This window comes from Ovis aries, chromosome 11 (assembly GCF_016772045.2).
Source record: "Ovis aries strain OAR_USU_Benz2616 breed Rambouillet chromosome 11, ARS-UI_Ramb_v3.0, whole genome shotgun sequence".
NCBI lineage: Eukaryota > Metazoa > Chordata > Mammalia > Artiodactyla > Bovidae > Ovis > Ovis aries.
Genome location: NC_056064.1, coordinates 29557571 through 29578706, shown reverse-complemented (window position 1 = coordinate 29578706; position 21136 = coordinate 29557571). Strand labels below are relative to the sequence as shown.

Below are 21136 nucleotides of genomic sequence, written 5' to 3'. Positions count from 1 at the left end.
GGTGGTGTCATCTGCATATCTGAGGTTATTGATATTTCTCCCGGAAGTCTTGATTCCAGCTTGTGTTTCTTCCAGTCCAGCATTTCTCATGATGTACTCTGCATATAAGTTAAATAAGCAGGGTGACAATATACAGCCTTGACGCACTCCTTTTCCTATCTGGAACCAGTCTGTTGTTCCATGTCCAGTTCTAACTGTTGCTTCCTGACCTGCATACAGATTTCTCAAGAGGCAGGTCAGGTGGTCTGTATTCCCATCTCTTTCAGAATTTTCCACAGTTTATTGGGATCAAGACAGAAACTCATCTCATAAATGGGCTTAAGGGAGAAAAAGGAGTGTATTAGCTTAAATAACTGAAGAAACTGAGTATGCAAATTTAGCCCCACTGGGTCTGGTGGCCAACTACAATCCAGGGGCCCACTGCCCATGTTTGTAAATAAAGTTTGATGGAGACACAACCACACGCATTCATTTACATATTGTCTGAGGCTGCTTTCCCACTGAAACAGTAGACTTGAGTAGTTGTGACAATGACATTAGGACCCACAAAGCCTAAAATATTTACAGAAAAGATTTGCTGAGCCCTACTCTTAAGCATGGGGGCCAGGACAGGGCCTCCTGCCCAGATGTAAGTGAAAGATGGGCTAACAGATGTACGTTCACCCCTCATTCTTCCCTGTGGGCTATTATACTTTGCTCATTCAAGGGGAGGAATGCCAGCAGTTTTAACGCTATGAAACGGAACACCCAGGAAAAGCTTAAACTGAAGAGGCTCAGAGAGGTTCAGGGTCCCATGGAGGAGCTGGGTTGGGGGGGTGGTGTGGGCTGGTGAGAGCATTGAAACTCTGCCCCTCCACCACACACACACACACACACACACATCCTCCTACCTCACCGGTGGTATCTAGTGCATCCAGCTCTGCCTACAATGTATCCTTCACGGTAGACAGGAAACGGAAGTCAACTACTGCTGTGAGTTCTGTGACCCGGGCTAACAAATCATGGAACCTGAGGAGGGAGTCGGGGGGTCATTATACGTGTCAGAACCAAACTGACAACCAGTTGAGTACCCAGAGATTTGGAAAACATTTCCGAGGGGGCCTCAAACATTAACTTTAATTTACAGGATCCCAGGAGTAATCACTTTGTAACCTATTCACGTGTGTGTGCTAAGTCATTTTGGTTGTGTCCAACTCTTTGCAACCCCAAGAACTATAGCCCACCAGGCTCCTCTGTCCATGAGATTTCTCAGGCAAGAATACTGGAGTGGGCTGCCATTTCCTTCTCCAGGGGATCTTCCCAACTCAGGGAATGAACCCAGGTCTCCTACTTGGCAGGTGGGTTCTTAACCACTGAGCCTCCCGGGAAGCCCAGAGAGATCACAGTCTAGCATTAATTTGGCAGTTCCTGGAGCTGGGGCAACCATGTGATTATAAGGCATGCCTGCAGCAGAAACTCAGCAAATAGCAGAAACCATAGGGAGGACTTTGAATCTCCTTAGGATTCTAGAAAAATCTTACCTGAATTGCAAGGAGCTCTCAAGGTCGTGTAGGGATTTTCAAAGGTGGTAGCTACCTTCATGTTTGGGGACATCCAGTCTTACATCATATTAAACAAATCAAACTCTATCCACATTGAACATAATTTATATGTAATGATGTAAGTGTTGAGTCATATTTTAGTAGAATCAATGATTTAATGTTACCTTTTTAGCAAAGATTTGATGAAAAATTTTCTTTCTGTGTTTTTAAAAAGAAAAAAAAAAAAACTTTAATTATGCCTGCAGGCACCTGTAAATTTCACAGAGCCCTGACTTGGGAAGGGCTAGCCCTGCATTCACGTGGCAGGATCCACGATGCGTGTCTACCTATCTGGGCTGGATGGAAAGAGACAGTGTGTGAAAGTCATCTTGGTGAAGGCAGAGGTCAGACACCAGAGCTCTGCACTTCGTAAGGTTAGCAGGAACAAAGCAGGACGTCATAGCTTTGCAGTGTCATTGTTCTCAGGACAGGGGTCCAGCATCCTACAAACACTGGCTGACATTGCATAATCCATTTTGAGGATCCCCTCCCCCCTCCCCTGCCACCAGGGAGGCTGGCTTGAGTCAAACAGGTTCACAGAGAAATTAGTGGAAAGGACAAGATAAGGTCACTTAAAACCAGCTACTGGCTTTGCAGGACCTGATGGGTACTTTATGGGCTAAAGAGGAAATGTCCATCCTTGGGGGGCTGTAATCCATTGCTGCAGTCCTCCTCGAAGTCCCGGGTGAGATTATCAGCAGAACAAGTGACCCCATTACTTAAATGGATTAATACACTCCCCGCACTTTCCTTAGTTGCTATTCTGACTGTCAGGAGAGGGGTTCTCAAGCCAAATGAAGCACCCAGAGCCTCCAGTAACTAATGCCACAAAAAGTCTGGTGTGCTCTGGAAGTGATTACAAAGATCACCGCAGAGGATGGGATGGCCGGCTGACCTCCGCCTCCAGGGTGTCCCTGTGTGTCTCCAGGTCCTAAGTACTCTGTCCCATTGATTCTGTCCTCCCATAGCAAAATGCCCAGCCTGGCACATAGCAGGTAGTCACCACCATTTGTTGGATTAAAAACAAAACAAACAAACAAAAAAGAATAAATGGAAGGAGAGAGGGAGGGAAGGGAGAAGGGAAAGGAATGGAAAGAAGAAATACATCGGATCCTTCCTTCTGCAATGAAGTCAGACGAGGGAGCTAACCCAGGCAGAGAGACCCCTGGGCAGACTATTACATAGTCCACACTGGACCTCATCAAGGCCCCAGCCTAACAGCCCGAAGCACAGGAAGGTGCTGCCGTTTTAGCAGGAGAAAACGGACACCTTGTAAACACGAGCAGAAGAACCGGTAAACACATTAGAGAGAAACTCTTTGGGATTCTTTCCAGCTCCAAAATTCTATAATATTCGTATAATAATAAATCAAGGGGTTTCCCTGGTGGCACAGTGGATGGGAATCTACCTGCCAATGCAGGGGACATGGGTTTGATCCCTGGTGCTGGAAGATCCCACGTGCCTCGGAGCAACAAAGCTCGTGCGCGGCAACTGCTGAGCCAGCACTCCAGAGCCACGGACCACAGCCACCGAGTCTGTGTGCCTCCGCAGTGAGCCGCACTCGCTCTCTGCAGCTACAGAAAGCCTGTGCAAAGCAACAAAGCCCTAGTGCCTCCAAAAATAAACAGATAGATAATGAAAAAGAGAAAAACTCTGAATCTTAAAAATAATAATAATAACTCCATACTTGGTGAGAACACATTCCGCACACTCTAGACTGAATCCCTTATGAAGTGAAAGTGAAGGCTGCTCGGTCGTGTCCGACTCTTTGTGACCCCATGGACTGTATAGTCCATGGAAATATCCAGGCCAGAATACTGGAGTGGGTTGCCTTTCCCTTCTCCAGGAGATCTTCCCAACTCAGGGATCGAACCCAGGTCTTGCCCATTGCAGGCGTATTATTTACCAGCTGAGCCACAAGACTAGCCCATATAGTCGCAACTGAATGTTTGAGGAATTCATTAAAGAAGAAACTGACAACGTGTCCCCGTGGTCTGTTTTCTCTGTCTCCTGATCATCACCACTCCCTCCATCTTCACCACTTGCAACTTCTCCATCACCCTCTCTGGCTCCGACATGCTCTTCAAGGCTCACCTTAGCCATCATCTCCTTCAAGAATCCTCTCCTTTCCCTCGCAGCTACCACTCTAGGCCAATCTGTTAGTCAGCCCTCCTTTGTATTCTCAAAGCACAGCACAGACATATCTGTATTGAAGCATTTTTCCTTCTAGATTGTAATTGTTGATGTAGCTGGCTTTCATTTGCCACATAAGTCATACAGTTCATCGAGGTCACCTCTTTATTTCCACTGTCTAGCCTGAAACATGCCTGGCTCGTTATGGTGGTTTAGTTGCTAAGTCATGTCAGACTCAATGTCACCCCAGGAACTGGGGCCTGCCAAGCTCCTCTGTCCGTGAGATCTCCCAGGCAAGAATATTGGAGTGGGTTGCCATTTCCTTCTCCAGGGGATCCTCTTGACATCAGAATTAAACCTGGGGTCCCCTGCATTGCAGGCAGATTCTTTACCAACTGAGCCACCAGGGACGCGCTAGCATGAAATGGACCGACAGTAAATATTGATGATACGGTGACTACATGAATCGTCTAAATTACTCAAAAGCTAGAAAATAATAATTCTTTCAGATTTTGAAACTGCGGAGACTATTTGGGGTATTTATTGGCAAACATTGTGACCGGGTGACTTTTCCAAAGTCAGTTCAGTTTAGTTCAGTTGATCAGTTATGTCCGACTCTTTGTGACCCCATGGAATGCAGCATGCCAGGCCTCCCTGTCCATTGCCAACTCCCAGAGTTTACTCAAACTCATGTCCATTGAGTCGATGCCATCCAACCCTGTCATCCTCTGTCCCCTTCTCCTCCTACCTTCAATCTTTCCCAGCATCAGGGTTTTTTCAAATGAGTCAGCTCTTCTCATCAGGTGGCCAAAGTATTGGAGTTTCAGCTTCAGCATCAGTTCTTCCAATGAATATTCAGGACTTATTTCCTTTAGGAAGGACTGGTTGGATCTTCTGGCAGTCCAAGGGACTCTCAAGAGTCTTCTCCAACACCACAGTTCAAAAGCATCAATTCTTCGGCACTCAGCTTTCTTTATTGTCCAACTCTCACATCCATACATGACTATTGGAAAAACCATAGCCTTGACTAGATGGACCTTTGTTGGCAAAGTAACGTCTCTGCTTTTTAATATGCTGTCTAGGTTTGTCATAACTTTTCTTCCCAGGAGCAAGCGTCTTTCAATTTCATGGCTGCAGTCACCATCTGCAGTGACTTTGGAGTCCAAGAAAATAAAGTCTATCATTGTTTCCACTGTTTCCCCATCTATTTGCCATGAAGTAATGGGACCAGATCAAGTCCAGTGTTAAATAGCATGCCAGAGACCTATTGCTGGGCATGGACTGATTGAACTTCAGAGAGCAACACTACCCGAATCTCACCACTAGATGGCAGCGGCGCCCCAGGAGCAGGCGATTCCTGCCCGCTGACCACACCCTGCCGGGGGCTGGCCACCTTCTGGTCTGCTCCTTCAGGGATCTCAGATCACCGGATGAGGAGGGCAGGTCTTGGCAGGTATTGATGACCCTGGGAACCGCATCCCCAGAAGATGTTCTTTCCTGCCCCGCTCCACTCTCGTGTTCTCAAAAATGCCACCAGTCTCTTCCTCCTTCACGTCCCTGCTTCTCTACCCCACCAGCCACCACTTGGTAAAACTCCCGTTGCCTACAGGGCAATCCGATTCCTCATGCAGGACCCAACCCAGCTGCAAACCACCTGCTCAGTTGATATGCACTAGGAAAGAAAGGGGCAGTGTCTCCTGAGTGTCTCCCAGAGAAATCAGGCATCTTGAGAACTGTCATGTGGGAGAAACAGAAGCAGCCCAGGAGGAAGACAAACAGATAGACAAGGGAAAAAAAAGGGTCTCAAGACACAAGTAGAGAAAAGCAAAAGATGGAAGTGCCGGAGGAAACAGCTATAAGAACCTAGCTCTGGGCGCTATGTGGCTTAGAGAGGAAGAGGCTTGATCAGCCAGAGAGACTGGTGAGGGAGACACTTGACTTAACTGAATTTGTCAAGAGGACCAAGGGGTCAGACCTGGAGAGACTCAGGGCCAGAGTTCCGGCTCCTTGTCCAGGGCACCTCTGATGGGAAAGGAAGGGAAACAGAGATTAACACTGCGGGGGCTGAGGAGGGGAGGCGGAAGGTGGTGGCTTCTCCCTGGGACTCCCTGACCGAAGCAATTGCTTGGCATAATTTCTCAGCGCCCTGGAAGATGACAAGGCTTCTCCCGTCGAGGTGACCTACTGAGAGGCAGACACAAAGTGTGGCCCTGCTTGTGTCACGGGGCTGCTTTGAGGACCCAGTATCACGTACGCAATTATGTGAATTATGTCTTCATATACAATATATATAGTATGGCAAACGGCCTCTGTAAATTGCAAGGTGCCTTGTGAATGTTCTCTTGGCTGTTTATTCCACGCTGACCACCAGCACCTCTTTGCCAAGGCCCTGTCCTAGGATCCCGGGCAGAGGCAGAAGTCCAGACCCAGCCCTTGCAGAAAAGCGGGAAATGAGAGATGACACCATTTAAGCTCTGCAAGTTAGCGTGGTTCCCAGTTTCCACATCTCTTACAGGAAGTCTCCAGTCATCTGAAGCAGCCGGCCAGGTCTGGAATGCAGGTTCTCCAAGCCGCACGCCCTGGAATCTTCAGTAACAAGACGGTGTGAGCCGAGGCAAGGGCGGCTACAGATGAGATGAAGCTTGGGAGACACAGCGACTAGGTGTCAGGCCTGCCCTTGGGAGGACCCTCTTCATGGAGACCTGACCATAAACAGACGCCTCTGAGGCAGCTGGGGATCTGTGGGTGTGGGGTGGTTATTAACAGTAAAGAGCACGTGCATTTCAGGTGAGCGTATGACGGCACAGTGGTTACTGGGTTAAAAAAGAGGAAGAGAGCAAGGAAGAAGTCCTCGTTAGACATACACATCTCCACTTGCAAGGATTTACAGAGGGAAAAAACTCTTGGGTTTGCTCTTTTAAAACGCTTAAAAAGAAAATGTAGAAAGAGGGGTAGTTCCCTGGTGGTCTAGTGATTAGAACTCGATGCTTCCACGGCCGTGGACAAGGTTCAGTCCCTGGTCGGGGAACTGGGATCCCACAAGCTTCATGGGGCAGTCAAAAAACAAAACAAAACAAACAACCTGCAGAAGGGTGACAGATGGAAAAGAATGAGCACTGGCTACCCTGTCACACCTGTCATGTGGGTGATGGCTGCCATCCTGTGCCACTGGCACATGGACTTCTGGGCTAGCTGGCTGAGGGGGGCAGAGCTGAGCTGGAGCAGCTGTAAGCTACACGGTGCGGAATGGGGGAACACAGATATCCTCCAGGCAGGGCCTGGGCCTGCTTTCTGCCCCCTCGATACCACAGCTGCCTGTGATACCTCCTCTGTCCTGTGAGGGAGGAGCCTGCAGACAGCCCAGCTCGCACCTGGACACTTGTTCCTGGGCCCAGATCCCCCCAGTTTGTGTATGTGCTTATGTATGTGTGTGTGTGTTATATGTGTATATAACACATACACATGTGTACATACATACATTGATATTATATACATATAGACACTCTACATAATATACACATTATATCGAATATGTGATACATTAATCATATATCATGTATTACATATCATGATTATGTAATATATGAATTTGGAGAAGGGAATGGCACCCCACTCCAGTACTCTTGCCTGGAAAACTCCATGGATGGAGAAGCCCGGTAGGCTACAGTCCATGGGGTCGCAAAGAGTCGGACACGACTGAGCGACTTCACTTCAGTTACTTCACACTTCGTCACTGGAGAAGGAAATGGCAACCCACTCCAGCATTCTTGCCTGGAGAATTCCATGGACAGAGGAGCCTGGCGGGCCGTGGTGCACCGGGTCGCAGAGAGAAGTGGCCGAGCACAATATGTGAATTATGTATTCATATACAGTATGTAATAGTGTTAGTCACTCAGTCTGTCCAACCCTTTGCAACCCCGTGGACTGTAGCCCACCACGCTCCTCTGTGCTTAGGATCCTCCAGGCGAGAATACTGGAGTGGGTTGCCATTTCCTTCTCCAGGGGATCTTCCCAACCCAGGGATCAAACCAAGGTCTCCTGCACTACAGGCAGATTCTCTACCATCTGAGCTACAGGGAAGCTATACATATATTCATCAAGCCCTTTCTGTGTGCATTTTCTTATACAAGCCTTACAAAAGCTATCTAAGGTAGCAATGATCACATCCACTCAACAAATGAAAAAATTAAGGCTCAGAGAAGTTAAGTAATTTGTGCAAAGCCAAATATAAGGATAGCAATACACCTCACATCCCGATCAGATTCTGTGGGGGAATCAGTGAATTGCTGTACACAGAAAGTACTTAGACTGGTGCCTGACACAGAGGAAATGCTAAATAAGGGTTTGTCTTTCTGAAGGCTGTTACTCCACAGCCTGCCACACCCTGCAGAGGGTGGAGGAAAGCATAGAAATCTGAACCAGGGGAAAATAAATGATCTGATTATTTGCCTTGCAAAGGAAGTCACCCCGGGGTTTCTCCACCAGCCCGGCCACTGGGCTTGACAAACCAACTGTAGGACTGCAGAGGCAGCTAGAGCAGAGCAAGCAACATTCTCAAAAGCCTCCAAGTCCAGGTCCCCTTGGACAGAGAATGCTCAGCTTCCAAAGGAGGCCAGAGGAAAAGCCCCCTCAGCTCAAGCCCATCCAGCGGCTCGGTGGACGGCCTGCCCTCCAGCCCTCTGCTTCTCAGGCCCTCATCCCACATCCACCTCTGCAGAGCCTTCCCCCGCTGGAAACTGCATCTCACCAGATTCCCACCCCTGCCTGGTCGGCGTCCCAGGTCCCTCCTAGGAGAGCCTCCTCTATAGGCCACCCAGGGAGTCCTCACCCATCCCTGTTCCCGTAGCAGGGACCTCTGCAGCCTCACTCTGGGGCTCCCAACCAGTGAGAAGAGAGGCTTATCCTCCTGGAGCTGGTGTGAGGACGGAGGGTCAGCCTGGTTTTCTTGTTGGCTTCAGGGTGCAGACTCGCATTCATTCTTCATCACCTCACACCTGGCTTCTGACAGCACAATGTGGTAACTGCTAAGAGAGATGGAGACCCTGCCCCTCCACTGCAGTGACATTCCTCACTGGCTTCTTATCACCATACGTAACACGAAAAGCACAGGGGTGCAGTCAGGAAAGGGGGGAGAAGCGAAGGTGAGCGTGCTGTTTTTCCCCCAGTTCAGAGACGTCTGGGCCCGGGGGAGGGGGTGTGGGCGGGGGTGGAGAAGGGCCCTCTGTGCCCCTCTGACCTTCAGCTGTGGGTTCCTGGCCTCAGGTCACATAAGATGCCCACACATAGCCCTCGGGGTGCTCCCAGAGGTACCCCTGCTCTCTTGGAACCGAGGATGTTAAAAAAGTCTACACTTGCTTTCTCCCACATCCAGAACAAACAGGCCTCCTAGGTCCCATGGCCAAGACCTGCCCTGGACCGAGCTAGTGCAGACTCTGAGTGATCCACTTTTTGGCAGCCACCACCGTCAGAGCCACACACTCCACTGACCCAGGGATCCACATCTCCAGATTTCCGAGCCTGGGGTTGGGAGGAGTGGCTCTGCCCACACACCAGCCTCATCCAAATCTCCCCGAAACCTGAAGACCAACTGCAAAGAAGCTTCATTAATTTTTCAGCAGATTCATCTACTAGAAGCTGAGCAGAGCTGAGCCAAAGCCCTATCACAAGAGCCTCTGCCGGCGGCCTACCAAGGGTTAACCCATTAGCCCACATCCTGGTGAGCTCACCCCGCTGAAGCCAGCTCTGCACTGGGATTCGCTACACGCGGCTCCTGGAGGGGCCAGCGAGGCTTCTTCCCGGGGCTGAGGTGCAGGACTTGAGCAGGAACTCACTGCCCGCTTCCTCCTGGCGCCAGTTGTGTGTGATCCCCAGGACTCCCCCATCTTCCCCAGGAGGCATTGAGCACAGTAAGTAAGGAGGCCACTGGCCCTCTGCCCCTCCTTCCAGTTCCCTGGAGGAAGGAGCCAGTTTTAACTTTGCTTTAGAGCGCCTTGAGTCTGTGAGCCGGAGGTGGGAGGCAGATGCGCACAGCCGGCTTAAGGGGAGGCGGGCTGGCTGCACCCGGGGGGAGAGGTGATGGGGTGGGCTGCCCTGCCCCGTGCTGCACCTGGAGAAGGAGAAGCTGGGTGCAGGCGGCCGCCTCTTCCCTGTAGTAGGGCAGCCAGCCTTAACCCTCCACAGCTGTGGGTGGGGGCCACCCTCCCGAGCTGACACAGAAGAGCCAAACTCGAAGTGCTAGGCGTCCTCGGGTCCCAGAGGCCACAGAGGGACCCCAGAACTAGACCTAGGCACCCCCATCAGACCTCAGTGTCTGCCAGTCCATCCCTCCCAGTTGAAGGTGTGGCAGGTGCCCAGGGCAGGTGCAGGCAAGGGCTGGGCAGACTCCGTGTCGGGAAGGGGAACGCAGGCTGGCCCATATAAACACGGACAAAATGTGCATGGGAGATGTGTGCCTTGGGGACCACACACCCAGGGAAAAGCAGACGTTACCACCTGAGCTGTTTTTCCACCTTGTTATTGGGCAGGGCCCGGGCTCCGGCTGCATGGAGTGAAGAGTGAGGTGAGTGGCCCTGTCTAGATGGAGCTGGAGAACTTCCCTTCCTAGAAGCCCTGGGAGCAGGTGACAGACGGGTGGCCCTGCCCCGGGGACGGCAGCAGCTGATTCAGAAACCTTATCAGCTCAAGCACTAGGGGCAGCACTCACCTCATGGGGGGCAGAGTTACCAACAGAATGTCTGGTTGGGGGATGGCCAGCAGCCAGCAGTGACGTTGGGTGGGGGTGCTGCGATGACCCCGGTGAGAGAGGCTAGACCCTCCATGTCTCGGGAGTTCCATACAGAAACTCACACTTGGGTCTTTCTCAGGAATCCTCTTATCTCTGTCACTTGTGTTTCACAACCTGCCCTCCCCTCTTGTCCCACAAAAGGACCCTTCCCTCTGGGCCACCTCCTGGCTGGGAGACGTGAGCCCTGTCTCCCCTGCTCTCAGTCCCTGCAATTCCCAGAATAGTCCAGCTCCTCTCAGGGATGAGAAGCTTGAGAAAGGACTGATAACTCCAGCCCCAAGCACAATGGGGCCTCCTATCATATCAGGGCTGCAGATATACTAACAAGGATGCCAGCTACTTTTGAATTTCTCACAAACAACAAATGCATTTCTGTGTAAGGATGTCCCAGGTCACCTTTGGAACATTTTTATAAGTAAAAGCATCCGTTGCTTATCTGAAATGCAAATTTAACTGGGCATTTTGATATTTTATTGGCCAAAGCAGGCAATCTATTAATATTGACAGTGTTAAATGAAGGGGAAGGGCAGGCTTCTTTCTTGAGCAAACACAGTAGAATATAAAGACCATGACTTGGGTTTAGGCAGCTCTGAGCCTCAGTTTCCTCATCTGTAAAATGGGAATGATAATAACAGTACCACCCTCATAGAGCTGGGGCTTCCCTGGTGACTCAGTGGTAAAGAACCCACCTGCCAATGCAGGAGACTTGAGTTCAATCCCTGGGTCGGGAAGATCCTCTGGAGAAGGAAGTGGCAACCCACTCCAATATTTTTGCCTGGAGAGTTCCATGAACAGAGGAGCTTGTTGGGCTACAGTCCATGGGGTCAAAAAGAGTCGGACAAGACTGTGACTAACACGCTCACTTTCACTTTCCAGTATTCTTGCTTGTGAAATCCCATGGACAGGGGAGTCTGGTATGCTGCAGTCCATGGGGTCACAAAAGAGTCGGGCATGACTTAGCGACTGAACGACAATAACCTCATGGAGCTAATAAGAGATGCTGCAGGTGAAGAAAGTGGCAGGTGCTAGGCATTTTGTGCTCTACTGGGATGATGGCAGTGGCGGGGAGGGGGTGCTTGTGGCCACTGCCACAGGCCTCTTCTTGCTCTGCTACTTGCAACTCAAGGCCCCAGGCTCCAGCCCGCACATCCTCAGCAGTTTCACCCAGCAGTGTCGGCCTAGTGCCTCACCCGAAGCAGCCACCCTGCAATTCTGTTCATGGCCCATGCCCCCATTGCGCTCTTCACTCACCACTCCCCTAGTTTAAAAAGAAAAGCAAAAGCTCAAAACCTTCCCAACGGGGAGCAGGATAGACTCGAACCCAGGCTCTGCAGCCAAACAGGCTCCACGACTCCCATTTCTAGTCTGGTTCTTTATGTACCTGCTAAGTAACTTTGGGCAAATCACCTAACCTTTCTGATCCTCAGTTTCCTCACCTGCAAAATGGGATAATAATTGTCCCAATCTCAGTGACTTGTCAGGAGAGGGAAATGACGCACTGCCGAAAAAGCACTGAGCCTGGTCCTCAGCCCCTAGTAAGAGTCGTAGAAATGACAGTTATTGTTATTGTATGAAGTGTCGACACTCCCCTGATGCACCAGGTGCTGCTTCTGTTTGGAGAAGCCACTGGGGCACCCTGCAGACTTCAGGAAGGCCAGCCAGCAGAAAGAACCCAGTCTTGACGAGAGGTCTGTCCATCAGAGACCAGGGAGGGAGGAGGGCAGTCAGGGGGGTCCCCCTGCTCCTCACAGCTGCCTCTCCTGCCCCCAGGTTAGCTAGTCCCTAACTAGAAGATTGAAGATGCTCAATCTTCCCATCGCAGTTCCGCTGCTTAGTGAGTCATTTACCACGTGACTGGTGATCCCCAAGCCCCAGCCAGGTGCTGAGCTACCTGCTGGAAGGCACAGGAAGCCAAGGAAGCTCCAGGCCCGGCCCTGCAAGGACTCAGGGAGCGACTGGAGAATGTCCAGCCCTGTAAGAACAGACACGCCTCTGGTCACCTCCAGGGCAGTGACCTGCTTATTTCACTTTTAACTGCCATCCGTTAAGTGGTGCATTTCTGACACTCGAGAATCTACCAGAAGGAAAACTATATGGTCCTTACTATCCTGGACACTCGGTGTTGCTCACCAGGTTGCAAGATCCATGCAACCCACCCAACCGCGCATTGGTGAATGAACCTATGAGTGCGTGAGAAAGAGCCAGAAAGCTCCTGCTTCTCTCTCCTCTCATTTTGAGATGTCACTTCACCTTGTTCATCAGAGATGCTGCTGAGCCAGGAAATGAGGACGCCCAGAGCTCCTCTTCGGAGAGGGACGTGTGTCTGTGGCTCCATGTCTAGAGTTTGGAGCACTGTGGAGCAACCTGGGGAACACACGGTCAAGGGCAAACACTGAAGAGATATTCGTAGGCAGGGTCTCCAAATACCTGGCCCATTACAAATATGCCACAGATAAGGAGACGTGCTCTAACAAGATTAGAGACAGTCCCTTCTGGACACTAATTCTGCCAACCAAACCCTGTCTTTGCTCTGTCCAAGGCCTCCTGGCTCTGTGAAAGAGTTTGCCTTCAAGAAAGTAAAAGTGAAGTCGCTCAGTCGTGTCTGACTCTTTGCGGCCCCATGGACTGTAGCTCGCCAGGCTCCTCCGTCCATGGGATTTTCCAGGCAAGAATACTGGAGTGGGTTGCCATTTCCTTTTCCAGAGGATCTTCCTGACCCAGGGATCGAACTCAGGTCTCCCACACTATAGGCAGATGCTTTACCGTCTGAACATATCTTTCCAGGGATGAGGTGAAAACAGTAAAATGCTTGTTCTTTCTCTCCCCCTATCTCTCAACTCCACCTCTGCCTCCATCGTCCTCTCTCATCTCTGCCTCCATCGTCCTCTCTCATCTCTGTCTCCATCTCTGTTATCATCTCCACCTCCATCTCCACTCCCACCTCCATCTCCACTCCCATCTCCATCTCCACCTCCATCTCCACTCCAATCTCCATCTCCACCCCCATCTCCATCTCCACACCCATCTCCACCTCCATCTCCACTCCCATCTCCATCTCCACCTTCATCTCCACTCCCATCTCCATGTCCATCTCCACCACCATCTCCACCTCCACCTCCACCTCCACCTCCACCTCCATCTCCATCTCCACCTCCATCTCCACCTCCATCTCCACCTCCATCTCCACCTCCACCTCCATCTCCACCTCCACCTCCACTCCCATCTCCATCTCCACCTCCATCTCCACTCCCATCTCCACATCCATCTTCTGTCCCCAAATCCCAGTCTCTCAAAGATGTACCTTCTCTTTCTCTCAGGGATCTTCTCTTTCTCAGAATCAGCACAGAGGGTTCCTGTAAAAGCCAGGTGACACTCTCACCTCATAGATTTCCTTCTCTCTCCTATTCTGGGGTTACTTTGCCCCTGCCCACACTCCCACTTTCCTTTTCTGGGGTAACGTGCTTCCTGCCCACACCTCTACCCTGGATCCCGATTTCCATCATAGGACTTCAACCATTATCAACACTCTGCTGTTCTTGGTTTAACTACACTTTCACCTGCTCCCCAGACTGACCCACTCGATTATTCTTACTATGACTTTTACGGTTCTTTTTCACCGGATATAATTTATACACATTGCAATGCACAAATCTTAGTGTATCACATTGACAAATGGATCCTCTATGTAACCCACACTGACATAAAGAGATGGAGCATTTCCACTGGCCCCAGAAAGTCCCAGTTATTTCCTCCCCACCCTTACAACCACTGTTTTGAGATCTGTCACCCTAGATTTTTCCTTAGAAAGTTCTAGAAGATCGTATAAGTGGAAACATATATTATATGTGCTCATCCATATCTGACTTCTTTCAACCACCACATCTATGGGACTCATTCAAGTTGTGTGTGTACCCAAAGTTGGTTCCTTTTTATTGTTGAATAGTATTTTGTATATTTGTGAAAATACAACGTGTGTTCCTCTTCTCTCCTGTTCGTGGATATTGGGGTTGTTTTCTGGATTAGAGCAACTATGAACAAAGCTGTGATGAATATTCTTAAACAAGTCTTGGTGCACATAGGTTTCCATTTATCCTGGAGTGGAATTGCTAGCTCAAAGGGAAGGTGGATGTTTCCCTTTGCAAGAAACTATTTGACCTGGTTCCAAAGTGGCTGTCCAATTTTACACTCCCACCAGCAGTCCACGAGAGCTCTGGTTGTTCTCTACTCTCACCAGCATTTGTGTTGTGAGATGTTTAAAGTTTAGCCATTCTAGTGAGTGAATGTATCTCCTTGTAGTTTTAATTTGCATTTCATCTTTCATTTAATTTGCATGTCAATCTCAAGGTGTTTTTTTTTCCCATGGATTTATTCTTCATCTGTCTTCCTCTGTAATGGATCTCTTCAAATCTTTTGCCCATTTTTCAAATTGTGCTGTTAGTGTTGAGATTAATCCCATGTGGTAGTTCTTTACATATTCCAGATGCAAATCTTTTGACAATACATATTTTGCTAAAATTTTCTCCCAGTCCATAGCTTGCCTATTCATTTTCTTCTGGTAGCTTTCAATGAGCATGAGTTTTAAATTATGATGAAATCTAATTTATTGGGGTTTTTTTTTCTTCCTTGGTTATTGCCATCTCTGTCCTAAGAAATTTGCCAACTACCAGGTCACAAAGATATCCTCCTACTTTTTTCTCCTAAGAGCTTTACGGTTTTCACTTTTATGTTCAGGTTTTGCCCATGATCCATCGCAAATTCATTTTTTGTTGATGTTCTGAGGGGGGACAAGTTTCACTTTTTTCCATATGAATATTCAGTTATTCCAACACCGCTGGTTGCAATGACTTCCCTTTCCCCCATGGAATAGTTTTGGTGTATTTGTCAAAAGTAGTTGTCTGTTAGGCTTGTGGGGCTAGTTACTAGGAATAGTGGTGTGACTTCCTTGAAGCCTGACTTCCAGAGAGAGGGTTGGCTTCCTGGGCTGGTGGTTTCTCAGGCTGGTTTCTCAGGCTGGTTGCTGCAAGTTATGGGTCAGAGTTCTGCCTTTAGACATGTCTGGCTGTTGTCCATTTGTATATTCAGTGTCTCATCTGTTACAGACATTTGCAAACATGTTTATAGTAGGATAAACAACTTAGGTAAGATAGTAAGATAGCCAACTTCCATACATCCATCTTCCATAAAAAGACTCTATAACCTTTAACATTATGTCATATCTGATCTGGAGGTTCATGTTTTCATGTATATCATGCCATTGAGACAGTTCATCCCTGTATGTGGTTTCAAGATATAACTCTATACTCATTAAGACGCTTTCTTCTGTGTCCACAGTATCATCATTATACTGAATACAAAAATTTTTTTTAGACACACCGCAGGACTTGTGGGATCTTAGTTCCCCAACCAGGGATCGAACCCAGGCCCACAGCAGTGAAAGTCCTAACCACTGGACTGCCAGGGAAGCCCCCAAATACACATTTTAAATCCTCAGTGGCATTTAACATCTAAACCAAAGCCAAATTTCCCTAAAATGATCCCAAAATGTACCGGTTAGTCTCTTCTAGTCAGAATCCAAAAAAGGGACATACGGTATTTAGTTATATTTTTTTATTTTCCTTATTGAAATATTTTACTGATCTTTTTAAAAATTTGTCCCTCTCCCCCTTTTCCCTTTGGTAACCATAAGTTTGTTTTCTATGTCTATGGGTCAGTGTCTGTTTTGTATTTAAGTTCATTTCTATCATTTTTTTAGATTCCGCATATAGACAACATGACATTTTCTTTCTCTGTCTGGCTTACTCACTTAGTATGGTCGTCTCTAGGTCCATGCCATTTTACTGATCTTTATCACACGCACATGATTGTAGTCATGTCACAGTAAACAGCCCATGTAACTGGCTATGGCCAGAGAGAGAGCTGGATCATGATGGCACTCCAGAAGTTTCCGTCTAGTCCCCCTTCCGGTCACCACCCCAACTGAAGGTAACCACTATGTGGCACTGATCGTCTTACACGTTTTCGAGTCTTCTGTAAATGGAAGATAGCATCTAGCTTCTCTTGCTCAAGTTTGGAGTCCTGCATGGACAGGTGTGGGGTTTATTATCTCCTCCTCATGCTCTGGAGCCCCAAGGCCGGTGTTCCTCCTGAAGCCTGACCTTCCCTAGTTCTGTGCAACAGACATTGATACATCTCCACGCACTACATCTGCCTCCTGACACCCAGAAGAGGCCTCCAAGGGGAAAGGACCTCCATCTCCCTTCTCAAATTGCTCCCCTGGGGCTGAGCCAACATGCAAAACCATGGATAGTCCAGGAGGCCCCCACCCCAGGCCTTCCTTCCACTGAATCCTCCCAGCCCAGCCCCTCAGGGCCTTCAGTCCTCATCCAACACAGCTCACCTTCCCAGTAAATTTACTGTTGTGTACTGAAATCTCTCCCATCCTGCTCACAAAAAGGGATATTAGTAAATGCTATTTGAGAGGGGCCTGCGGTGCCCCAACAGGAGACACAAAGGGAGAAGAAGAATGTGAGGCCCCAGGAGTGGGGACTGGAAGGGATGCCATAACACACTCCAGATCACACAGCTGGAAAGCGGTTGAGTCTGAAAATGAGATGACATTTCGTAAATTATAGCTTTTGTTTGTTCTTTTAAGGGACATCATTGTTCCCTGATTAAATAATAAGAAGTTGGTTAAAGTGATAGTCACTCAATCGGGTCTGAGTCTTTGCGACCCCACGGACTGTAGCCCTCCAGGCTCCTCTGTCCATGGAACTCTCCAGGCAGGAATACTGGAGTGGGTTGCCATTTCCTTCTCCAGAGGATCTTCCCGACCCAGGGATTGAATCCAGGTCTCCTGCATTGCAGAGAGATTCTTTACTGTCTGAGCCACCAGGGAAGCCCATTTATCTCTCACATGGGGAAAAAAAAAAAAGCTTCTTATTTTCGTAGATCTCATCTGCTTTTCCTTTTGACTTCAGCACTGAGAGCCGGGCTGGAGACGGATGCTGAGAACAGAAGGGTGTGTGAAGAGTCCTTGCCCTTGCTTCTAACCGTTGCCGGTCCCAGGAGCCCAGGCTCGAGAAGCAGTGACCATGGAGGCCCTCCCCAAGGGCCTGGAGGTCGAAGAGAAGTCTCCCGAGTCCAAGGACCTTCTGCCCAGCCAGACAGCCAGCTCCCTGTGCATCAGCTCCAGAAGTGAGTCCGTCTGGACCGCCACCCCCCGGAGTAACTGGGAAATCTACCGCAAACCCATCGTTATCATGTCTGTGGGCGGTGCCATCCTCCTCTTCGGTGTGGTCATCACCTGCTTGGCCTACACCCTGAAACTGGGCGATATGAGCCTCAAGGTCCTGAAGATGGTGGGGCCTGCCTTCCTGTCTCTGGGACTCATGATGCTGGTGTGTGGGCTGGTCTGGGTGCCCATCATTAAGAAGAAACAGAGGCAGAGACAGAAGTCAGTGTTCTTCCAGAACCTCAAGTCCTTCTTCCTGAACCGCTGATGGCAACCTTGCCCTCTGTCCACCCCACCACCCCGACACCTTGTCCAGGAGAAGGTGTGATGGCCAGAGTCCAACATCTCTGGTCCCTTGGGTGGTGGAGTCTGCCATAAAACTGATGCAGGCAAACCCTCTTCTGGGCCCCATGGGAAAAAGCAAGCTCAGGGCTGCGCCCTCTGTGTGGCTGGGAGGCACCACCGGATGACCTCATTTAGTCTCTGCTGTGTCCTGCGCTTCCCCCCAGATCGGGGCCGCAGCAGTCACCTTCCATGGCTGCCGCCTCAGCCTGCGCGTCCAGGCACCGCTCATCTAATGAATGTGCTCTGCCAAGCGCTATGCATGCTGGGAAACTCCTTGAGATGGACTGCCCCCCGAGAAGAACCTCCTGCTTACACTTCTGAGTGCCTGAATTGGATTCTGCATTTGCTTCCTTCCAGAACCCAGACTGACCAGCAGAGGCCCTTTGCAGAGAGGAGGGAAGTCCTGATCATTGGGCTTACCCACCCGAGCTCTCTCTGTGGGCGACTTGCTAGCTTGCATTTCAAGAGATCATATAAGTTACAAGTACCAAACATTCCAAAGAGCGAGAAGTGAAGGTTGACTTGGAAGAAACACTTTCCAAGAAGGCACATTCTCCCCTGGAAACGGCTCTGGGAGTTAGTCGCAGAAGCAATTTAGCCTTCAGTTATACAGTATTTACACCAGAGGTGGTGGCATGTGCTAGGGGGTATCACAGTCTCCCCTTGACCTTCTAACTCCTTCTCCGTGACTACTCTTCCATCTGAACTGGACACTTAGCCAAGAACAAGCGCATGTTGCCCTAACTTCCTTCTCCCCCGACCCCAGATTCTGGAACAGCTGGATGGAGAGCCAGTGCAAAGGGCTTCTGTAAGCGTTTGCTCTGCTTCATCCCCATCAAGAATCACAACCCAGAGATTCGACTCCACAGCTGAGTGTCTGGAGGTTTCCAGAGACGGCTTTTACTTCAGAAAGTCCTGACTTCCGCTCTCCCAGCCCCTACCCACCCACCCACCCACAGACATTCAGCGAGGGCTCAGCTTGGGGCCAGGCCCTGAGAAGGAGCAAGCTAGACAGCCGGTCCCTGCATTCATCTTCCACATGGAGAGAAAGACACGGCCAGGCCAACAGGCGGCCGGATACCTGGTGCTGAGTCCTTTCTGGGGCTGTGAGGGTGGGGGCAGGAACGTGGCGGCAGGAGGCGGGGGAGCAGTCTGGTCTAGCTGGAGGCTGTGCAGCCAACAGAACCAACAGAACCAGAGGAAAGAGGAGAACTGGCACAGGCAGGAAGGGAAAGCATTTGGCGGGAACAGTGTGTGCAGAGCTGGGGGAGGGGAGCAGGAATGATTAGGAAACCGTGGAGCAAGTTCCCTGATCTGGAATGGTCACCTGAGCCCCTCCCTTGGCCTGCTCCTCGCCCCGCCACCTGCTTCCCCAAGTGCCTTACTGAAGCTTCTCCTCGAAGCCCTCCTGGGTCTGTGGCAGAGACTGGGTGGGGGTTCCCCAGGGCTAACCACACAGAAATCACCCATGAGGTAAGTGCTCTCCCAAACAGAGGCTTTCTGCAGCATACGCAGGTGGCCAGACCAGGAGGGCACCTGTGAGGAAGCCAGGCTTCCAGAGGCCTGTGGCCCAGTGGACAGCATCTGATCACCAGGGGAGTGTCTCCTCAGCCTTCTGCCCCCGCCTCCGCCCCTGCCCGGGACTGCATCACTATGGCAACCTCGCTCTCTAACAGGCCTCCAGGTGTCTCCATCCTTATTGCCGTGGTTCCATATGCAGAGTCAGGATACCACCTTGTTCGCTCTGCATCATGGGAAATTCTGTGGAGGCAGGTACCTGTGACATGGGGACACGCCCTGCCCTGCCCACCCAAGGAGCCAGAGTTCGGGGAGTTTCAGCCAGAATGACCATGTTTCTCATTCAAACAGCACGGTCACCTGGCCCCTGCACACAGGCAGTCAGGGCCCATCACGGGGTGTCGTCAGTCACTATGTCACTCACTGTGGCTCCAGTGCCCCATGTGGCTTACAGATGGTTTCTGACATGAAAGCAGGTTCCGTAACAGCCCCACCCTGTCACTCTCAGAGTCCTCTGTGCTTTCCCACCTGGGAGCAAGCAGGGAGGACCCCTGGCTGGTTCGATGGTCATCCACATGTCCCAAGTCTCATTTCCTCCCCGCACAAGCTTGTCATCTGAGCATTGCCGTGGAACGGGGGCCAGGTGATGCTGCTACCACATGTTGCCTTGGTGGAGGGCAGATTGAGGACCACAAGACTCTAGAAGGTATCCAAGGTCTGGGCTGACCTTGAAGGCTCCCACAGTCTCGCCCACGTTCCCTGCTCCTTAAGCTGGTTTCTCATTGTTCACCTCCCTCCTCTGCTGGGCTTCTCCATATAACTGTGGACCAAGAAGCACACCTGGGGCAGGCTGAGGGGCTTCTGCCAAAGACCGTTGCCACACAGAAGTCTGAGGAATGCATGTGCCTGGTCAGATGCCACGTTTCTGGCAAAAAAATCCCCGCCATGCCTCCTTCCATGCCATGGATGTGTCTGTGCGTCTGGTTACTGGATTGTATTATCCCACCCATTTCTGTTCTGTTTGGGAGAAGTCCATTTAATCTAAGTGCTAAAAAAAACTGATGGGATGTTAAATTGTATCCTGTCTGCCAGTGTCCGCTGTGTTTTCATTCTGTTCCATCAGGAATTGCAGACTCATCCATTAATTCAATCCTCTAAAATGCACCCCCCACCCACCCCATCACCACACACCCTTCCCAGCAATGTGCTATCTGGGAGAAATGGGACTGTGTGGGTTTCACGCCTGGTTCCTCGGGGACCCCATGGGAGCTGATGACCCCACTCTGAGATGCTGACAGAGCAGACAGAACAGAAGCTCCTGCTTCCCTCCCCACAAGCCTGCTCTTGAGAGATGGAAAAAGAACCTTCCCGAATGAATCAGTGGTCCAGGGGAAGAGACTGGACTGCCTAGAACCATGTCTTACAGGAAATACAAATAATATCTCATTTAAGCCACTATTTTGGGTCCATTACTTGCAGCCAAATAAAATTCCTGTTTACACACAGGTGACAAACCTGTGTGATAGAGTTCTTTTCTTCCTCTAA

At 50.0% G+C, this 21136-nt stretch overlaps 1 protein-coding gene across 3 annotated transcripts; it reads left to right on the top strand.

Moving 5' to 3' along the window:
- Nucleotides 1-9462: 9462 nt before the first annotated feature.
- Nucleotides 9463-21136, top strand: PIRT (phosphoinositide interacting regulator of transient receptor potential channels). 3 transcript variants are annotated; one of them, XM_027975467.3, is made up of 2 exons: nt 9463-9619; nt 17475-21136. In XM_027975467.3, the coding sequence occupies exon 2, from the start codon at nt 17589-17591 to the stop codon at nt 17994-17996; it is 408 nt and encodes a 135-aa protein (XP_027831268.1). In that variant the 5' UTR covers nt 9463-9619; nt 17475-17588; the 3' UTR covers nt 17997-21136. The 3 variants fall into 3 exon arrangements, with proteins under 3 accessions (XP_027831268.1, XP_042111606.1, XP_042111607.1); XM_042255672.2 differs by lacking the exon at nt 9463-9619 and adding an exon at nt 9970-10272; XM_042255673.2 differs by lacking the exon at nt 9463-9619 and adding an exon at nt 15936-16479.